Raw genomic sequence first — 22,581 nt, forward strand, 5'->3', positions numbered from 1 at the left:
GGAGACCCCACATGAACAATGACAGTATCACCCCCCGGTGACTGACTCATAGCCTCGGGAATCAACCTGGTGATATACTGAACTTTTGCCCCAGGAAAACACAGTCTTTGCCACAGGTACAGATATATGCCTCACCATCGAACCGCTATCACAGTTGCCGGAATGATCTGGCCTCTTCCAGAGCCACAAAACTCACATGAGGGCTGCAGAGACACCAGCTGTGTGCAGGCCACAGCAGCCAAAGAGACAGAGCTGATCCAGAGATTACGGCCCAGCGGTGGTCCAGGCTGTGCACAGGCAGTTGATTGACTAGGACAGGGAGAGGTAGCTGGAAGAGCATCCACAGCCATGGAGGGAACACCCAAGCCCTCGGCAGAAGACAGCTGGTACAGGGGCTCAAAGCGATTTGAAAGTCTTCAGTCCGGATGTGGGGGGCAAAAGGAAGGCGTGCCGAGAACGATGTGTGTGTATGTGGGGGGGTTCGCTAGAGATTTGAAGCAGATCTACAGTGAAACTAAAAGCATTGATTTCAACATGCTCGAGGAGGTCAGAGAGAGGGAGTGTGTCTCCTAAACCATGTGCACTGGCCTTGAACCACTCTCAGCTGAGGCATACAGCTTTCTAAACCTGCTCCCCTATGCCATTGGTTGAAGTTTCCTCTAAGTACAGATCTAGGATCAGCTAGATCCTAACCTGAACCATTAGTGAGGAAAATGCTGAACTGACCCAGAATCACACTGACCCAGGAACACACAGAGAGGAAAAGAGAAAGCGAGATCTGACATTTACATGTATCTTTTAGCGGCTGTCCTAGCTTGTTGAGAACACAGAGGCTGTGTGCTAGCTATCCATGCTCAGGTTAGTAAAGTCCCATAACCATTATGAAGGCTGTGTTAGCTATCCATGCTCAGGTTAGTAAAGTCCCATAACCATTATAAAGGCTGTGTTAGCTAGCCATGCCCAGGTTAGTAAAGTCCCATTACCATTATAGAGGCTGTGTGTTAGCTAGCCAGGCCCAGGTTAGTAAAGTCCCATTACCATTATGAAGGCTGTGCTAGCTATCCATGCTCAGGTTAGTAAAGTCCCATTACCATTATAGAGGCTGTGTGTTAGCTAGCCAGGCCCAGGTTAGTAAAGTCCCATTACCATTATGGAGGCTGTGTGTTAGCTATCCATGCTCAGGTTAGTAAAGTCCCATTACCATTATGAAGGCTGTGTTAGCTATCCATGCTCAGGTTAGTAAAGTCCCATTACTAGTATGAAGGCTGTGTTAGGGGCCCTGTTACCATTATGGAGGCTGTGTTAGCTAGCCATGCCCAGGCTAATAAAGCCCCATTACCATAATGGAGGCGGTGTGTTAGCTAGCCAGGCCCAGGCTAATAAAGTCCCGTTACCATTATGGAGGCTGTGTTAGCTAGCCATGCCCAGGCTAATAAAGCCCCATTACCATGATGGAGGCGGTGTGTTAGCTAGTCAGGCCCAGGCTAATAAAGCCCCATTACCATAATGGAGGCGGTGTGTTAGCTAGCCAGGCCCAGGCTAATAAAGCACCATTACCATAATGGAGGCGGTGTGTTAGCTAGCCAGGCCCAGGCTAATAAAGCCCCATTACCATAATGGAGGCGGTGTGTTAGCTAGCCGGGGTGGAGTTGTGTGTGATGTGTCACAGAGCTTTGTGATATGGAGAGGTGATGAGGAGGAGCACAGAGAAAGTGGCGAATGGAAGACTCAGATTAGCGGAGCAGCTCGGCACAACATAACACAGTGGAGAACAGTCTATCACTGCGTTGATGTCTTTCTACTCTCTTCTGATCTCCCCCCTCTTAAACTCACACTTCCTTCATGTTTACATTTTAGTCATTTAGCAGAGGCGCTTATCCAGAGCCTTCCCTCTCTCCGTCTCTCCCTCACTCTCTCCGTCTCTCCCTCTCTCCCTCTCACTCGCTCCGTCTCTCCCTCTCACTCGCTCCGTCTCTCCCTCTCACTCTCACCGTCTCTCCCTCTCACTCTCTCCGTCTCTCCCTCTCCCAGTCTCTCCCTCTCACTCTCTCCCTCTCACTCGCTCCGTCTCTCCCTCTCACTCGCTCCGTCTCTCCTTCTCACTCTCTCCGTCTCTCCCTCTCCCAGTCTCTCCCTCTCACTCTCTCCATCTCTCCCTCTTACTCGCTCCGTCTCTCCCTCTCACTCGCTCCGTCTCTCCCTCTCACTCGCTCCGTCTCTCCCTCTCACTCGCTCCGTCTCTCCCTCTCACTCTCTCCGTGTCTCCCTCTCACTCTCTCCGTGTCTCCCTCTCACTCTCTCCGTGTCTCCCTCTCACTCTCTCCGTGTCTCCCTCTCACTCTCTCCGTCTCTCCCTCTCACTCTCTCTCCCTGGACTTTCAACTCCCTCCAAAGATTTTCTATGGGGTTGAGATCTGGAGACTGGCTAGGCCACTCCAGGACCTTGAAATGATTCTTACGAAGCCACTCCTCCGTTGCCCGGGCGGTGTGTTTGGGATCATTGTCATGCTGAAAGACCCAGCCACATTTCATCTTCAATGCCCTTGGTGATGGAAGGAGGTTTTCACTCAAAATCTCACGATACATGGCCCCATTCATTCTTTCCTTTACACGGATCAGTCGTCCTGGTCCCTTTGCAGAAAAAAGCCCCAAAGCATGATGTTTCCACCCCCATGCTTCACAGTAGGTATGGTGTTCTTTGGATGCAACTCAGCATTCTTTGTCCTCCAAACACGACGAGTTGAGTTTTTACCAAAAAGCTATATTTTGGTTTCATCTGACCATATGACATTCTCCCAATCTTCTTCTGGATCATCCAAATGCTCTCGAGCAAACTTCAGACTGGCCTGGACATAACTGGCTTAAGCAGGGGGACAAGTCTGGCACTGCAGGATTTGAGTCCCTGGCGGCGTAGTGTGTTACTGATGGTAGGCTTTGTTACTTTGGTCCTAGCTCTCTGAAGGTCATTCACTAGGTCACTAGGTTCTGGGATTTTTGCTCACTGTTCTCGTGATCATTTTGACCCCACGGGGTGAGATCTTGCGTGGAGCCCCAGATCGAGGGAAATTATCAGTGGTCTTGTATGTCTTCCATTTCCTAATAATTGCTCCCACAGTTGATTTCTTCAAACCAAGCTGCTTACCTATTGCAGATTTAGTCTTCCCAGCCTGGTGCAGGTCTACAATTTTGTTTCTGGTGTCCTTTGACAGCTCTTTGGTCTTGGCCATAGTGGAGTTTGGAGTGTGACTGTTTGAGGTTGTGGACAGGTGTCTTTTATACTGATAACAAGTTCAAACAGGTGCCATTAATACAGGTGGAGGACAGAGGAGCCTCTTAAAGAAGAAGTTACAGGTCTGTGAGAGCCAGAAATCTTGCTTGCTTGTAGGTGACCAAATACTTATTTTCCACCATATTTTGCAAATAAATTCATTAAAAATCCTACAATGTGATTTTCTGGATTTTTTCCCCTCATTTTGTCTGTCATAGTTGAAGTGTACCTATGATGAAAATTACAGGCCTCTCTCATCTTTTTAAGTGGGAGAACTTGCACAATTGGTGGCTGACTAAATACTTTTTTGCCCCACTGTATATGGTCTTGCAAAACTCTCTCCCAAGCCTTCCTGTGTGAGTCCTGTGGCTGGGCAGTCCAGTAGGGTCTGGCTACAGGCCTGCTGTGTTAACATGGAAGAGTCAGCCAGGAGGGAAATGGAACGTGTCATCACATCTACATGGCAGACCCACAAGTCCCCCTCTGGGCTTCTAGAAGGCAAATCTAACCTACTGTTGGTTGGCTCTTCTCTCTTAAATAATCAGCAGGGGCTTCCTAACATGTACTGTATAATAATGAGATAATAAATACAGAGAAGAACATTAGTGGGAAAATATCCTTCTGGTGAGTAAAGAACACTTTGAATCGACTAAAAATAACTGTTTAAAAAACAGGAAGAAGTGAGTTTGGCAGTATATACTGGTAATGTATAAACACTGACCTTTGCTAAGGTCAATCGGTTTGGAACACAACCATCACCATGGTATTATTGTTTTTATCAGCCTATGCAATCAAACTGTCAGTCATAGCCATTCTGTGTGAAGCATTGAGATGACATTATATAATGATAACATTGTGCAGCTTCTGCCCATGCAATCCAATAGCAAGGTTGTTAAGTGTTGTTAAGAGTGCAATGATAAGAAAGGAGGCAATCCACATTAGATAATAAAAAGATACTGAACATTGTACTTCATAACATATTATCAACACTAGAGATGGTTGTAAATGTTCCTCATACTCTTGGAAAGTCTGACAGTGCCCTAATTAAAATATATCATAAACATAAGGTGAGCTGGAAGTTGAGGCCAACTGTTTGCTGCCTCAGTACAAGGGGAAGTGGTGGGAGGACAGATTTGATCCATCCATACCCTTAGTTAACAGAGTATGTAACCATGGGCTGTAATTTGGGATTAAAAGGTGGTCTGCTGTTTGGATGACCCCTCCCATGGCTGGTGACAGCCTGTCTAGGCCCAGTGATTGCACCCCGAATCCTGTCATTGCTGTGGTATATACAGTAATTACAGTAGCATGAGGAATTGTGGGTAGTGTAGTATCAATAGAGATTGGGCCTGCATCAACAGACCCAGACTCATATGGGGTGTATTCACTTGAAAACAGAGGCAAGAGGGCCGAAACGAGGACAGGCTAAATTGAACTTGTCCATTAAGAAACACAATTGTTTTGTGGCAAAACGTTTTCCGTTTCGATACTGTTTGCACTAATGAACACACCCCAAAGACAACTCAGAAGTTCAAGGACATGAAAACAAAACATCAACAAGAAGGATCAAGTGTTCAAACAAGCACATGTGATTGTGCTGCTATCAACGTATTCTACACATAATCTAGAATTTAATGGTTTATTTCCTCATTCTTGGCAGGCTCAGGTTGAAGTTCAAAGTGCAGTCATGGAGCAGTGCCATAAAGCCAGAGCACAATAACACATCTCATGCTACTCTATGTTGACAGTTAAAGGTGCACACTGGTCATTGCATCAAAGGTACATATTGTCTGGCAAGCACACCTTGCCTCGTGACTCAGGTACTGTGGCACAGCAGTAAGGGACTCTTGATATACAGTGGGGTCCGACATTTTTGACATCTTTGATAAAAATGAGCAAAAATTACTGTTTAAAATAAATAATTCAAATACTGAGCTATATTGTATGCTAAAAAAAATTGGGAAATTATATTATTTTATTCTAATACAATTCCAACAAATGTACATGCCTGGATTTTGCTAAATGACATTGGCGATTGGATTGGAACCGGTGCATTGATCAGATGACATGAAAATAGAGCTCTTTGGCCACGCACACCGGTGGTGGGTTTTACGTCGAAATGAGAATGCATAAGCAGAAAAGAACCCCATACATAATGTCAACTAGTAATGTTGATGCTATGGGGCTTTTTGCTTCCACTGGTCCTGGAGCTCTTGTTAAGGTCAACAGCATCATGAACTTTAACCAGTACCAGGAAATGTTTCCCCAAAACCTGGTTGCCTCTGCCAGGAGGCTGAAACTTTGGGCACAAGTGGATCTTCCAGCAAGACAATAACCCCAAGCACAGATCAAAATCCACAAAGAAAAGGTTAATTGGCCACAAATTCAACATTTTACAATGGCCATCTCAGTCTCCAGACTTGAAACCCATTAAAAAACCTGTGGTTTGAATTGAAGAGGGCAGTCCATAAGCCCAGACGAAGGCTATCAATGATCTTGAAGGACTCTGTATGGAGGAATGGTCTAAGATCCATCCCAATGTGTTTATCTCAGTAACTGTCCATCAGGGTAAAAGAGCAGAGGGAAATTGTGGCTGTCACCTCCTCTCAAATCTCTGGGCAGACCATTAGTGGTATTAATCTGCACGTAGAGCCCAGGGGCATCGTAATGCCGTTCAACTGGGCACTTTAGTGTTCTGTCTGGCCACTGATAAACATATGGCATCCTCTCTCTCTACTACAGTAGCTACAGGTAACTGTAGAAACAAGTAAATGAGAGAAACAAAGTATATTGAAAGCAGGTGCTTCAACACAAGAGTGGTTCCTGAGTTAATTAAGCAATTAACATCCCATCATGCTTAGGGTCATGTATAAAAATGTCCAGATGCCCATTATTTTCAAAAGGGTGTGTGTATGTACTGTATGTGTGTGTGTGTGCGTGTGTGTGTGTGTATATCTCAGTCACCAGATCTCAGCCTAATTGAATACTTATGGGAGATTCTGTTGTGCTGACTGAGACCTTGTTTTCCACCACCATCAACAAAACCATCCACAGAATTTATCGTGGAAGAATGGTGTCTCATCCCTCCAATAGAGTTTCAGACACAATCTATGACAAGGCACATTGAAGCTGTTCTGGTGGCCCAATGCTCTTTAAGATACTTCACGTTGGCGTTTCCGTTGTTTGGCAGTTACCTACATGTCTGCATATCAAGCCTCTCTGGGCACAAATAACAATCCGTCTTGGCGTCCTCGCCAGCTTCTCTTCCTACAGTCTTTGGCTCTATAGATTCAGACCCATCCAAACAGAGACGTCGGAGACCAACCAGGAATATGTCTGTGTCTCCGTCCCAAATGGCACCCCATTCCCTACATAGTGCACTACTTTTGACCAGAGCCCTATGGGCCCTATAGGGAATAGGGTGCCATCTGTGTCTGTTTGTAGTGGAGCCCGCAGCTACTTTGTCACATCAATTCTCAAATGGCCAAATGCTGATGATCCACATCAACGGGACTACAGCAGAGAGAGTCGGCAGTTTTAAGTTCCTTGGCGTCCACATCACCAAGGACTTGACATGGACTACCGCAAGGCCCTCCAGAGGGAGAAGACGGCCCAGTACATCACTGGGACCGTGCTCCCACCCATCCATGACATCTACTTGAAACGGTGCCTGAGGAAGGCCTGCAGCATCATCAATGACCCCCCACACCCCAGCCACGAGCAGTTCTCTCCCTGACCGTCTGGCAGACGGGATCGGAGCATGAGGTCTGATGCCAACAGGCTCAGAGACAGCTTCTATCTACAAGCCATCAGACTGCTGAACACTTGAACTGGACTGACCACCTGCTCTGATTCTCTGCACCTTAACACACTCACACAGACACACACACACGCACCTTAGCGCGCGAGCACACGCACCTTAGCACCCACCTTAGCACCCACCTTAGCACCCACCTTAGCAGGCACACACACAACTATTATTATGATCGCTAAATACTGCACAATTTAAACACTTGACCCCAATGCCTCATTCCCCAATACATGTGTAAATATTGGACTAGAAATTGTGCCTTCTTGTATTATGCAAAAAATAATATATATTCTACTGAGCCATTTACGTTAAGTTTGTATTCTTACCTTTTATTCATTCTTATTGTTGTAGCATTGTCTAGAAGGAAACCGCAAAAAAATTTGGGACGGTGTATACCATGTGTCACATACATACAACTAATTAAACTTGAAATGTGAAACTGATGAGCCTAGAGAAGAGCTTCAGGGGGACTTACTGAAGAAAACCTGTAGCCTACAATACTAGAACTATATCCAATGAAACACAACATTGAAATGTAATGTCTTTCTACAAGGGAAAGTAAAATGCTTTGTGTCGTGTCCACAGTCCAGCATGTGAGGACTGTGGCCCTCTTTATACAGGACGGTGTTTAAACAGGCCTGTATTTGCATGTGGTTTAAACAGGCCTGTATTTGCATGGGGTTTAAACAGGCCTGTATTTGCATGTGGTTTAAACAGGCCTGTATTTGCATGGGGTTTAAACAGGCCTGTATTTGCATGAGGTTCAAACAGGCCTGTATTTGCATGTGGTTTAAACAGGCCTGTATTTGCATGAGGTTCAAACAGGCCTGTATTTGCATGTGGTTTAAACAGGCCTGTATTTGCATGTGGTTTAAACAGGCCTGTATTTGCATGTGGTTTAAACAGGCCTGTATTTGCATGTGGTTTAAACAGGCCTGTATTTGCATGTGGTTTAAACAGGCCTGTATTTGCATCTGGTTTAAAACCTTTTCTCAATAGGGGGTGCTGTTTGCACTTTGTAATACTTTTGTTCCCAAATTAAACTGCCTCGTACTCAATTCTTGCTCATACAATATGCATATTATTATTACTATTGGATAGAAAACACTCTCTAGTTTCTAAAACCGTTTGAATTATATCTGTGAGTAAAACAGAACTCGAGTTGGAGCAATTTTCCTATGAGGATGTGAGAATGCTGAAATCTGCAGGCTGTTCTGAGGTCGGTTTATTAATTTGCATGTATTCTATTGGTTGAGATGCACTGCATACGCCTTCCCCTGGATGTCAGCGAATAGTAAGAATTGAAATGGAGTTGCTAGGCAGATCTGAGGCCTTATAAATAGTCTGGCAACGTGGTGTACTCTCTTTTTTCCCTTCGCCATGACGCAAGACAGACCTCAGGATGGCGTTCTGGAAAGCTACCGTTATGGGCCTTAGATATATCCGGCTCTGATTTTATTCGATATAGGTGTTAAAGACATCATAATGTTGTTATTTTAAACCGAGTTATATCAGTTTATATCAGTATATTGCGATTTTCGGGGATTTATTTGTGCTGCGTTCTAGGGATTTTGGCACGTCTGGCCCACATGGCTAATGTTTACTGCTAATTCCAAAGTTGAAGGCGACAATCTACAACCGAGCAACGATTCTTTTGGAAAAAGGACAACTTGCCCAAGATTCTGATGGGAGCTCATCAAAAAGTAAGAACTATTTATGATGTTAATTCGTTGTTCTGTTGAAAAATGTAAAACTCATATTCCGCCATTAATTTCGGTGCGGTCTCGCTTTAACGCACGCTGTATGTCATAGTGACGTTCATTTTAAAAATCTAACACAGCGATTGCATTAAGAACTAATGTATCTTTCATTTGCTGTCCAACCTGTATTTTTTTGTCAAGTTTAGGATTAGTTACTGAGTAGATTAGGTGCCTCTCCCAAGATTTCTCCCGACATATTGTTGGCAGCTTGGCTACTATTCTCATTGTATAACCACGATTTGTGCCGCTAAATATGCACATTTTCGAACAAACTCTATAAATATTGTGTAATATGATGTTATAGGACTGTCATCTGAAGAAGTTTGAGAAGGTTAGTGAAAAAATTAATATCTTTTGCTGGTTTATTCGTTATCGCTATTGTTGGCCTGAATCAATGCTGTTGTGTGGTTGGCTATTGTAGTAAGCTAATATAATGCTATATTGTGTTATCGCTGTAAAACACTTAAAAAATCTGAAATATTGGCTGGATTCACAAGAGCTTTGTCTTTCATTTGCTGTACGCTGTGTATTTTTCAGAAATTATTTATGATGAGTATTTAGGTAATTCACGTTGGTCTCTGTAGTTATTCTAGTTGCTTTGGTGAGAGTTGTGATGGTGGCTGCAATGGTAAACTATGATTTATACCTGAAATATGCACATTTTTCTAACAAAACATATGCTGTACAATAAATATGTTATCAGACTGTCATCTGATGAAGTTGTTTCTTGGTTAGTGGCTATTTATATCTGTATTTGGTCGAAATTGTGATAGCTACCTATGCAGTAAAAAAATGGTGGAAAAAAAAGTTGTGTCTTTTGCTATCGTGGTTAGCTAATAGATGTACATATTGTGTCTACCCTGTAAAACATTTTAAAAATCAGAAATGATGGCTCGATTCACAAGATGTGTATCTTTCATCTGGTGTCTTGGACTTGTGATTTAATGATATTTAGATGCTAGTATTTACTTGTGACGCTATGCTAGGCTATGCTAGTCAGCTTTTTTACTGATGGGGGTGCTCCCGGATCCGGGATTGTGTGCAAGTAGATGTTAAACAGGCCTGTATTTGCATGGTGTTTAAACAGGCCTGTATTTGCATGGTGTTAAAACAGGCCTGTATTTGCTATTTGCATGGTGTTTGCGAATTAAAAGAGGGTTCACCAGAGAATGAAATCGTGGTAACATGATACCATATGAGTGCACTGACTGGCAAACAACATTGAGGAGGACTGAAGCTAGGATTAGCTGTAGTAGGAGGGGAGACTGGGGCAAGGCAGGAAATGGGCCATTTTGTGAAAATGTTCTGTATCATCGTCCTTCATGAGAAGGCTGGTGAATGCAAAACCTTTGATGAAGTTGAACCTCTTTCCATTTGCTTGAAAGATTTTCTATTTTCTAAAGGACATTAGTTGGGGGTTGGGGAGCAGGGGGGCATGGAGTCACCTTCTGTTCCTGTGTAGCAGGCTCCTGCAGCAGGGAACTTCCAAGGGACACACTCCAAGCCACACACACACACAAACAAAAGTGCACAAACACACACAAGTGCACACACACACGCACAGATACACCTCAAGGACACCTCCGCCCTCTGTGTCTGTGCCTTACACACTCTCAATGAGTCTGCTGCTTTTAATAGAGTGAGCCATGCCTCTCTCTCCCAGCCAGCGTAAATAAGGAGCTTTAGAGGCTGTTGAAAACCTGTTTACTGACATCGCTGTACTGCTATTACCCCTCCCCTGGTGTGTGTATTTGGCGAGGGTGCTATAGTGTGCCCCTCAGGTATCAGGGTGCTAAGCTCCGAGGAACAGACGGCTGCAGTGTCAGAGGCATGCTGAGTCAGCCAAAACAGCACAATGTGGCTGTGTATGGGGTTGTAGTTGTGTGTGTGGGTGTTTGTGTGTGTGTTTGTGAGGTACGGTGGATCTGCCTGCTCTACGGTGGAAACACACAGTGCAGCGGGAGGCTATGGACAGCTTGCCATACAAAGGACTGCCACTAATTCAGGCTTTGTTTTGTCATTGGAGGGAGCGACCAAAACAAAGCCAGAGTTTAATGACCTGATACCTAGTAACACAGCCAGTCTGAACTGATACCTAGTAACACAGCCAGTCTGAACTGATACCTAGTAACACAGCCAGTCTGAACTGATACCTAGTAACACAGCCAGTCTGAACTGATACCTAGTAACACAGCCAGTCTGAACTGATACCTAGTAACACAGCCAGTCTGAACTGATACCTAGTAACACAGCCAGTCTGAACTGATACCTAGTAACACAGCCAGTCTGAACTGATACCTGGCAACACAGCCAGTCTGAACTGATACCTAGTAACACAGCCAGTCTGAACTGATACCTAGTAACACAGCCAGTCTGAACTGATACCTAGTAACACAGCCAGTCTGAACTGATACCTAGTAACACAGCCAGTCTGAGTCTAATGAACTGATATCTAGTAATAATGGAGAGGGATTGGATTCATGATACTGATGGACAAAAACAAAAGCCAGGGATATTGTGTGTGTGTGTGTGTGTGTGTGTGTGTGTGTGTGTGTGTGTGTGTGTGTGTGTGTGTGTGTGTGTGTGTGTGTGTGTGTGTGTGTGTGCACACTGTATGTGGGTGTATTGAATAAGTTATGTTTGTGAGGAACTGCGTTCTACCCACTCTGTACATAAATCCATGTGAGTAGCCTACAGTATGTACAGTGCATTCGGAATATATTCAGACCCCTTGACATTTTCCAAATTATTTTACTTTACAGACTTTTTCTAAAATGGATCAAATAAAACAGTTTCCTCATTGATCTACACACAATACCCCATAATAAAGCGAAAACAGGTTTTTAGAAATGTTAGCAAATTTATTACAATTTTAAAAACTGAAATACCTAAAGGACTCTCAGACCATGAGAAATAAGATTCTCTGGTCTGATGAAACCAAGATTGAACTGTTTGGCTTGAATGCCAAGCGTCACGTCTGGAGGATGGTGGTGACAGCATCATGCTGTGGGGATGTTTTTCAGCGGCAGGGACTGGGAGACTAGTCCGGATTAAGGGAAAGATGGAGCAAAGTACAAAGAGATCCTCAATGAAAACCTGCTCCAGAGCGCTCAGGACCTCAGACTGGGGCGAAGGTTCACCTTCCAACATGATAACGACGCTCAGCACACTGCCAAGACAACGCAGGAGTGGCTTCGGGAACAAGTCTCTGAATGTCCTTGAATGGCCCAGCCAAAGTCCGGACTTGAACCTGATCGAACATCTCTGGAAAGACCTGAAAATAGCTATGCAGCTAAGCTCCCATCCAACCTGACAGAGCTTAAGAGGATCTGCAGAGAATAATGGGAAATACAGGTGTGCCAAGCTTGCAGCGTCATACCCAAGAAGACTCGAGGCTGTAATCGCTGCCAGAGGTGCTTCAACAAAGTACTGATAAAAATTGTTTATAATGTATTTGACCTTTATTTAACTAGGCACGTCAGTTAACAACAAATTCTTATTTACAATGACGGCCTACCCCGTCCAAACCCTAACCCGGATGACGCTGGGCAAATTGTGCGCTGCCCTATGGGACTCCCAATAACGTCTGGTTGTAATATAGCCTGGGATTGAACCAGGGTCTTTAGTGACACCTCTAGTGACACCAGGAGCCAAAAGCAAAAGGGTCATGAATACTTATGTAAATCTGATATTTCTGTTTCATTTAAAAAAAATAACTTTGCAAGAATTAAAAAAACAACTGTTTTTGCTTTGTCATTATGGGGTATTGTGTGTAGATTGATGAGGGAAAAAAATAAATGTTATCCATTTTAGAATAAGGCTGTAACATAACAAAATGTGGAAAAAGTCAAAGGGTTTGAATACTTTCTGAATACACTGTATGTGTTTTGCACTGAAGTGCATGTTGCATAAAACTTTAATCATGGCTGCCCTATTGTGCCTGATCGGATGCTTGGTTGCTTTGTTTGTGATATGAGTGGTGTGTGTGTGTGCATGTGTGTGTGGGGTGGATTTGCAGGCCATAGTAAAAATAGTCCAGCAGCCTGGGTTGGGGATTAGATGTGTGTTGTAACAAACAAGCTCCACAGGCTTTTCAGGGAAGCTACCAGTGCTGGAGGAACAAGGACATCCTACCCACCATCTGTGGATGAGCCAGCCATGCGGGCTGTGCTGGGGGTTGCTGGAGTGGGTGGGATTGAAGAATAGAGCTCTCTCTGTTGAGGAGTAAGATTGCTATAGGCTGTCTTCTCCTCACTCTGTTGCTCTTCAAGGAAACCCCTTGGAACCAGACGCTGCTGCTTGTTGTTGATGTTTTTATTTTTGTACAACACACAATGCATACTTGGTTGTTATGAGAACGCACTGTCCCGTTGAGATGTCTTCGCTAAGGCTGGAGAGTAGAACCATCATATTGAGGCTGGAGAGTAGAGCCATCATATTGAGGCTGGAGAGTAGAGCCATCATATTGAGGCTGGAGAGTAGAGCCATCATATTGAGGCTGGAGAGTAGAGCCATCATATTGAGGCTGGAGAGTAGAGCCATCATATTGAGGCTGGAGAGTAGAGCCATCATATTGAGGCTGGAGAGTAGAGCCATCATATTGAGGCTGGAGAGTAGAGCCATCATATTGAGGCTGGAGAGTAGAGCCATCATATTGAGGCTGGAGAGTAGAGCCATCATATTGAGGCTGGAGAGTAGAGCCATCATATTGAGGCTGGAGAGTAGAGCCATCATATTAAGGCTGGAGAGTAGAGCCATCATATTAAGGCTGGAGAGTAGAGCCATCATATTGAGGCTGGAGAGTAGAACCATCATATTGAGGCTGGAGAGTAGAGCCATCATATTGAGGCTGGAGAGTAGAGCCATCATATTAAGGCTGGAGAGTAGAGCCATCATATTGAGGCTGGAGAGTAGAGCCATCATATTGAGGCTGGAGAGTAGAGCCATCATATTGAGGCTGGAGAGTAGAGCCATCATATTAAGGCTGGAGAGTAGAGCCATCATATTGAGGCTTTTCTGGATGGTAAAGGACAGGGCAGTATGAACCAGTTCGGACTAGGTTGAAAGGGAGGGGGGATCAGCCATTGTAGCTCCTACAAGCTGAATGACTACTACACGCTGTAGACCAGCTGAATGACTACTACACGCTGGAGACCAGCTGAATGACTACTACACGCTGTAGACCAGCTGAATGACTACTACACACTGTAGACCAGCTGAATGACTACTACACGCTGTAGACCAGCTGAATGACTACTACACGCTGTAGACCAGCTGAATGACTACTACACACTGTAGACCAGCTGAATGACTACTACACACTGTAGACCAGCTGAATGACTACTACACGCTGTAGACCAGTTGAATGACTACTACACGCTGTAGACCAGCTGAATGACTACTAAACGCTGTAGACCAGCTGAATGACTACTACACACTGTAGACCAGCTGAATGACTACTACACACTGTAGACCAGCTGAATGACTACTACACGCTGTAGACCAGCTGAATGACTACTACACGCTGTAGACCAGCTGAATGACTACTACACACTGTAGACCAGTTGAATGACTACTACACACTGTAGACCAGCTGAATGACTACTACACGCTGTAGACCAGCTGAATGACTACTACACGCTGGAGACCAGCTGAATGACTACTACACACTGTAGACCAGCTGAATGACTACTACACACTGTAGACCAGCTGAATGACTACTACACACTGTAGACCAGCTGAATGACTACTACACACTGTAGACCAGCTGAATGACTACTACACACCGTAGACCAGCTGAATGACAACTACACGCCGTAGACCAGTTGAATGACTACTACACGCCGTAGACCAGTTGAATGACTACTACACGCCGTAGACCAGCTGAATGACTACTACACGCTGTAGACCAGCTGAATGACTACTACACGCTGTAGACCAGCTGAATGACTACTACACGCTGTAGACCAGCTGAATGACTACTACACGCTGTAGACCAGCTGAATGACTACTACACGCTGTAGACCAGCTGAATGACTACTACACACTGTAGACCAGCTGAATGACTACTACACGCTGGAGACCAGCTGAATGACTACTACACACTGTAGACCAGCTGAATGACTACTACACACTGTAGACCAGCTGAATGACTACTACACACTGTAGACCAGTTGAATGACTACTACACACTGTAGACCAGCTGAATGACTACTACACACTGTAGACCAGCTGAATGACTACTACACACTGTAGACCAGCTGAATGACTACTACACACTGTAGACCAGCTGAATGACTACTACACGCTGTAGACCAGCTGAATGACTACTACACGCTGTAGACCAGCTGAATGACTACTACACGCTGTAGACCAGCTGAATGACTACTACACACTGTAGACCAGCTGAATGACTACTACACGCTGTAGACCAGCTGAATGACTACTACACACTGTAGACCAGCTGAATGACTACTACACACTGTAGACCAGCTGAATGACTACTACACACTGTAGACCAGCTGAATGACTACTACACGCTGTAGACCAGCTGAATGACTACTACACGCTGTAGACCAGCTGAATGACTACTACACGCTGTAGACCAGCTGAATGACTACTACACGCTGGAGACCAGCTGAATGACTACTACACGCTGTAGACCAGCTGAATGACTACTACACACTGTAGACCAGCTGAATGACTACTACACGCTGTAGACCAGCTGAATGACTACTACACACTGTAGACCAGCTGAATGACTACTACACACTGTAGACCAGCTGAATGACTACTACACGCTGTAGACCAGCTGAATGACTACTACACGCTGTAGACCAGCTGAATGACTACTACACGCTGTAGACCAGCTGAATGACTACTACACACTGTAGACCAGCTGAATGACTACTACACACTGTAGACCAGCTGAATGACTACTACACGCTGTAGACCAGCTGAATGACTACTACACACTGTAGACCAGCTGAATGACTACTACACACTGTAGACCAGTTGAATGACTACTACACACTGTAGACCAGCTGAATGACTACTACACACTGTAGACCAGCTGAATGACTACTACACACTGTAGACCAGCTGAATGACTACTACACACTGTAGACCAGCTGAATGACTACTACACACTGTAGACCAGCTGAATGACTACTACACACTGTAGACCAGCTGAATGACTACTACACGCTGTAGACCAGCTGAATGACTACTACACACTGTAGACCAGCTGAATGACTACTACACACTGTAGACCAGCTGAATGACTACTCCACACTGTAGACTACTACACCTTCTTCCAGTCATAATTGAAATGACGTATGGCAAACTCCAAGCGCTTGCGTTTGTGTCTTGGGGTCAGAAAGGGCTTTCTTCTGGCAACCCTTCCAAAGAGCCTGTGGTTGTGGAGGTGGCATCTGATGGTGCTTTTTGAAACCTGGTGACCCCAAGACGCCACCAAGGCCTGTAATTCTTTCAGTGATTCTTGGGGATTTTGTTGCTTCCCTCACCATCCTCCTCCCTTTCCTGGGGGGCAAAATGTATTTGCGTCCTCTACCCGTGAGGTTTTTCTTTATAATTTTTTAAATAATTGCCCTGACAGTGCTCAGTGGTATATTCAATCGTTTGTGGATCTTCTTGTAGCCATGACCAGATTTATGAAGGTCTACAACCATCTGTCTCGTTTGAACTGCCAGTTCTTTTCTTTTCTTCATGGTGTTGGATGACAGCGGGATATTGCATGTGTGTTACCTCATTTTTATACCCTAGTGAAACAGGAAGTGATGTAATGGCTCAAAATTGTTCCTTAAGACTTAGATAAACTTAAATAAGTGAAATTTAATTTGTGGTTTAATTTTGGTAGATGTTATTTACAATAATCTTTAAGGGTGCCATTAATTGTGAAACCTTGATTTGGAGGACATTGTTTTTTAATTAAATCAATACATTTTTTGGGTTGGTTCCATTGAAACATTAATAAAGTACAGTATTTCTCGCATGTTGTATTTTGAGTTTCTCTGTAATTATGTTGTTTATATTTGTTTAAGCATTGTTTGTGCATTGCCTGTCAGGGGTGGCAGTAATTTTGGAGCCCACTGTACACACTGTAGACCGCTGAATGACTACTACTTGGTCACAGGACAGGTACTCCAATAGTGCAGTAGTCCGACAGAGACAGACAGACCGACGCAGTCGGCTAGGTGTTCTGACATGGTCTGGTTGCTCGGGACATGGAGGTTGCTGCTATGCTCCAACCCTTGCCCTATAGCTGGAAGATGTGTGTGTGTGTACTATACCTGAGCTGTTGGTGCGCCCGCGGTACACGTCGTCGTAGGCCTTCCACTGCTGTGTGACCTGGTAGGCATGGATAAACACCACCAGTACCCCAACCAGGCAGATGAGAGGCACCAGGGCTGCTGTACACAGAGCAGCATAGATATTAGGAATGAAACACCTGCAGAGAGAGAGAGAGAGAGAGACAGGGAAGAGATTACTATGCTGCATTACAGTAGGTAAAGATCTTGTTGCTTCAACATCCTTATTAAACAGGATCTTGGCCCTAATACATCTGAGCCTTCATAACACACTCAGAATTCCCAGTTAATAACAAGCTTCAAAGACATTTCCTTTCTGTACAAACATGAAGTTAAACCTCCCTCTCATCACTAGTTCAGCCTTGAAGCAACCTGGGGATAACATCTAAATACACTAACGTTTCTTATTCTTTTAGAGCTTTATGTCGATATATCTGCTCTGTTGGCCCTCGCTTGTATTCTCTCCAGTCTTCAGGGTGCCAAAGTGACAGAGAGGTGGAGAGCGTGCCAAGAGGGCAGGACTGCTCTACTCTCTGCTGCTGGTTAGGGAATGGTTAGAACTATCTGGCAGATCTACCACTGTCACTGACCACTTCAAATAAAACATCTAACACTTCTCTTCCAAGCTCTGGTCAAATACTGATCCTGGGCTCTATCTTAACTAATGCAATGGTCAATCTAAGCGCTGGCGGTAGTGCTATCAGTTCAAGTGTGTGTCAGAAATCTTTTTGATAATTTAACAAGCAAGAACGATGGGTGCAGTGCTGGCGGTGGTGCTAAATGGCTGGATATTGATTAATAAATAAATTGTATGTGTCGAGGATTGACTCCTTCACTAGCCAATCAGAACCTGCTCCATGGCTAAATATGTGGTTGCTTCAAGTTGTGTTTACGGTCTTTTATGTATTGACTTTGAATCAACTCCAATTCCAATGTTAGTCACTTATAGTTAAACAGCTTTCAAAAGCGAAAATAGAAAAATGTAGACTTATCCCATCTTTGCTTAATAAGTTAACTTGAACCTATTTGCAGTCCACATTGTTGTAAGTAATTGCATGGCTTCAATATGGAAATATATAGGCCTACATAGCATGCACACTGATATAGGAGCTAGGCCTACTGTAAATTGCTTTATGGCTGAGCAGGGACATGACAAACATGATCGGTAAGCAAGATTCAATTTATTATTGATAAGGCCTAAAAAGACAGCGAAACAAAAAACAATAAATTGTTTTAAATAGGCTGTCTAAATACACTTACAGGCACCATAATTGCTTCCTGTGGGCATATAATATTAAAACAAGGCAGACTAAGGAGTGTCTTACGCACATCTAAACTTTTCACAGTAGCTGAACAAAGATCTAATATCAAGAGAGAAGGAAAATGTCCACTCTCATAGTGCTCCCAAATAGAATGTTTTATGAACGTAATCGGAACCATTTTACAGATCAGATCGCATTCACACTTCTTCAGAAGTTGCATTGCATGAGCGCCACGGACGTTCTCACCATAAACTAGGATGGTGAAACATTCTAATATGTTTGGTTTTAGTCAAATGAAAAAAAAGCAATCTGTATTTTTTTTAAACAAACAAATGTAAAATGCAAATGATATTATAAAATCGCAAGGATAAAAAAAGACTGCCCTTGAACCATCCTTCTTTTATATTAGGCCTAGGGTAGGTATAGCCTACGGAGGACTTGGGTTTTTGAAAATATGAAACGGAATTCAAGCAATTGTTACAGGGAAACATCTTCTAAATACGAGGTTCACCGGTTCTCATCTCTCGTTTCATGATGGGCATGGACACGTGTAGCCAACATCATGGAGGGGTTTTACGCATGTCCCAAACGTTAAATAATGTAACCCTGCCTACAATACATAGATAAAAAGGCAATGTCAGCGCACTGTTTCACTCCTCTCAAACTTGATCTTTTAATAAAGCTTTAGTGATTAAAATGTATTTCCAAGCGGTCTTACGAGCAAAACTCTTTATCGCCAGTCTTGACTAATTTGTGATTGAATTGGACAACAACAACAAAAAGCCTTCATTAAGAGGTGAGGCTATGCTTGGTTTTTAATCAAATAAAACTAAATAGGGGACTCCCAAGTGGCACAGTGGTCTAAGGCACTGGTGTCACTACAGACCCGGGTTCGATCCCAGGCTGTGTCACAGCCGGCCGTGACCGGGAGACCCATGAGGCCCAGCGTCGCTTGGGTTTGGGGGGGGTTTGGTTGGCCGGGATTTCCCTGTCCCAGCTTGCTCTAGCGACTCCTTGTGGTGGGCCAGGCGCCAGCAAGCTGCCACCGGTCACCAGTTGCACAGTGTTTCCTCCGACACATTGGTGTTTCTGGGTTAAGTGAGCAGTGCGGCTTGACAGGGTCGTGTTTCGGAGGACGCATGGCTCTCGACCTTCGTCCCAAGTCCGTATGGGAGTTGCAGCAACGGGACAAGACTAACTACCAATTGGGGTGAAAAAGGGGTAAAACTACAACAACAAAAAAAGATTTTTAAAAAGATTTTTATGGTTTGTAAATACGAAGTATACAGGCACTAAAAGCACATTACTCTTGTTCCATATGGGAAGTATGCATCACAGCTGGAAAGGCTGTTTCCGCTGTCAAAACCAGCTAAAACCAGCTTTTGGTTGGTTTTAAATATCCCTAACAGGGCTGCCTGAAATTAACACTTTAGATCATGTTTGAGGTCACACCTTAAATATTTCCACCACTACCATCTGAGCACAAGCAAGCTGATCTAAGATAGGTTAATTACCAATCCTTGAGCAACAGTTTGAAAATAACAGAGCGCTGGCTTTAACAGATGGAAATTGTGATTGAACGACCGTTTGACACTAGCGCCGTCTTAACGCCAGCCGAAAATAGACCCCCCCCCCGAGTTCAGTGTCATGTTTGATCTTAGTTTAGCTTTAAAATACATCATAATTATAGGTTGATGAGCTGAAATACAGTGCAGTTACTTTGCCGTGTTAGTGTATGGTGTGTGTATGTGTCTGTCTGTCTGTGTGATTGAGTGTGTTTAAGCTCACACTCAGTGTTTGTGCCCTTGCAGCAGCACATTCCACCATGGTTGGAGAGGGTAAAGAGTTCAGGACAGCACCACAGTGTGCCAAATAGCACATTTAGACATGACTCCTATTCTCGGTCTCACACAACAAACACAACACACTGCCTAGGGAGAGTGCAGCAAGTCCGTGTGTTCTTTCTGAGGGGTATCCCAGCCCCAACGGCCCTCAAGTCACCCTCCCAGTGTTAAGCCTAACCATGGTGTCCAGTCCAGCCACAGTCAGACCCCCCATGGTTCCTTGTTATGGATCTAAACAATACAGCAGGAACAATATTCATATTGTCTGTCTGTCTGTCTGTCTGCCTGCCTGCCTGCCTCTCTCTCTCACTCCAATGTGTTCTACCTCTGCCCTCCCTACTCTCTGCCTTTCTCTATCCCCCTCCTTTGTGGTAATCTATTCTGAGGAATTCACTCCCATAATTTGTCCAGTACCTGTTGTGTTCCAATGGTGTCACTAAGAAGGTAGGGAGATTGTGTTTGGCTCTGGGAAAAAAACACCCTACCTTGTGACTTCACGTTTATCTCAATAAGCATGCCAATGGTGCCATCTCACAGGACACACATACAGCTGTACTCTCCTCCACCCGGATAAATAATATATGTTAGACATAGTAGAATGTGAAATATGTGAAATAATAATACTACTATAAATAATACAGTACTGCATCATGTTCTTCCTGCTTGAGGAAGTGTAAACAGACATGTGTTGTTGGTCCTGTGGTGTTTGTGTGTCCTTGTGGGAAGAGTTGGTCCTGTGGTGTTTGTGTGTCCTTGTGGGAAGAGTTGGTCCTGTGGTGTTTGTGTGTCCTTGTGGGAAGAGTTGGTCCTGTGGTGTTTGTGTGTCCTTGTGGGAAGAGTTGGTCCTGTGGTGTTTGTGTGTCCTTGTGTGAAGAGTTGGTCCTGTGGTGTTTGTGTGTCCTTGTGGGAAGAGTTGGTCCTGTGGTGTTTGTGTGTCCTTGTGGGAAGAGTTGGTCCTGTGGTGTTTGTGTGTCCTTGTGGGAAGAGTTGGTCCTGGAACTCTTGGGTTGCATTCTAATAATCTCTCCTTTCTACCGAAGTGTGCACTTGTTCACTTTCCTTCATAGATTTGAAAGGAAATGACAGGTTTATGGAAATTCACTCTAGACCTTGCTTACACCAATTCTAATGCTTTTACATTAGTGGGAAGGAGTGAATGAGTGCACAGCTCCTGGAAGTGTACATACAGCTCCTGGAAGTGTACATACAGCTCCTGGAAGTGTACATACAGCTCCTGGAAGTGTACATACAGCTCCTGGAAGTGTACATACAGCTCCTGGAAGTGTACATACAGCTCCTGGAAGTGTACATACAGCTCCTGGAAGTGTACATACAGCTCCTGGAGGTGTACATACAGCTCCTGGAGGTGTACATACAGCTCCTGGAAGTGTACATACAGCTCCTGGAGGTGTACATACAGCTCCTGGAGGTGTACATACAGCTCCTGGAAGTGTACATACAGCTCCTGGAGGTGTACATAAAGCTCCTGGAAGTGTACATACAGCTCCTGGAAATGTACATACAGCTCCTGGAGGTGTACATACAGCTCCTGGAAGTGTACATACAGCTCCTGGAAGTGTACATACAGCTCCTGGAAGTGTACATACAGCTCCTGGAAGTGTACATACAGCTCCTGGAAGTGTACATAAAGCTCCTGGAAGTGTACATACAGCTCCTGGAAGTGTACATACAGCTCCTGGAGGTGTACATACAGCTCCTGGAGGTGTACATAAAGCTCCTGGAAATGTACATACAGCTCCTGGAAGTGTACATACAGCTCCTGGAAGTGTACATACAGCTCCTGGAAGTGTACATAAAGCTCCTGGAAGTGTACATACAGCTCCTGGAAGTGTACATACAGCTCCTGGAGGTGTACATACAGCTCCTGGAGGTGTACATAAAGCTCCTGGAAATGTACATACAGCTCCTGGAGGTGTACATACAGCTCCTGGAAGTGTACATACAGCTCCTGGAAGTGTACATACAGCTCCTGGAAGTGTACATACAGCTCCTGGAAGTCTACATAAAGCTCCTGGAAGTGTACATACAGCTCCTGGAAGTGTACATACAGCTCCTGGAGGTGTACATACAGCTCCTGGAGGTGTACATAAAGCTCCTGGAGGTGTACATACAGCTCCTGGAAGTGTACTTACAGCTCCTGGAGGTGTACATACAGCTCCTGGAAGTGTACATAAAGCTCCTGGAAGTGTACATAAAGCTCCTGGAGGTGTACATACAGCTCCTAGAGGTGTACATAAAGCTCCGGGAGGTGTACATACAGCTCCTGGAGGTGTACACACAGCTCC

The 22,581-nt window shown here is 44.5% G+C and overlaps 1 protein-coding gene across 2 annotated transcripts in view; it reads right to left on the reverse strand.

The window, feature by feature from the left end:
* The window catches only part of LOC129853098 (adhesion G-protein coupled receptor V1-like), a 236,226-nt gene that overhangs the window by 28,207 nt on the left and 185,438 nt on the right, over positions 1 to 22,581 (reverse strand). For both annotated transcript variants that reach the window (XM_055918807.1, XM_055918806.1), the window contains exon 86: positions 17,152 to 17,309. In XM_055918807.1, the coding sequence (XP_055774782.1) occupies positions 17,152 to 17,309 (158 nt within the window). The remainder of the gene's footprint in view (positions 1 to 17,151; positions 17,310 to 22,581) is intronic.

The sequence above is a fragment of the Salvelinus fontinalis genome, chromosome 4 (assembly GCF_029448725.1).
Source record: "Salvelinus fontinalis isolate EN_2023a chromosome 4, ASM2944872v1, whole genome shotgun sequence".
Classification (NCBI taxonomy): domain Eukaryota; kingdom Metazoa; phylum Chordata; class Actinopteri; order Salmoniformes; family Salmonidae; genus Salvelinus; species Salvelinus fontinalis.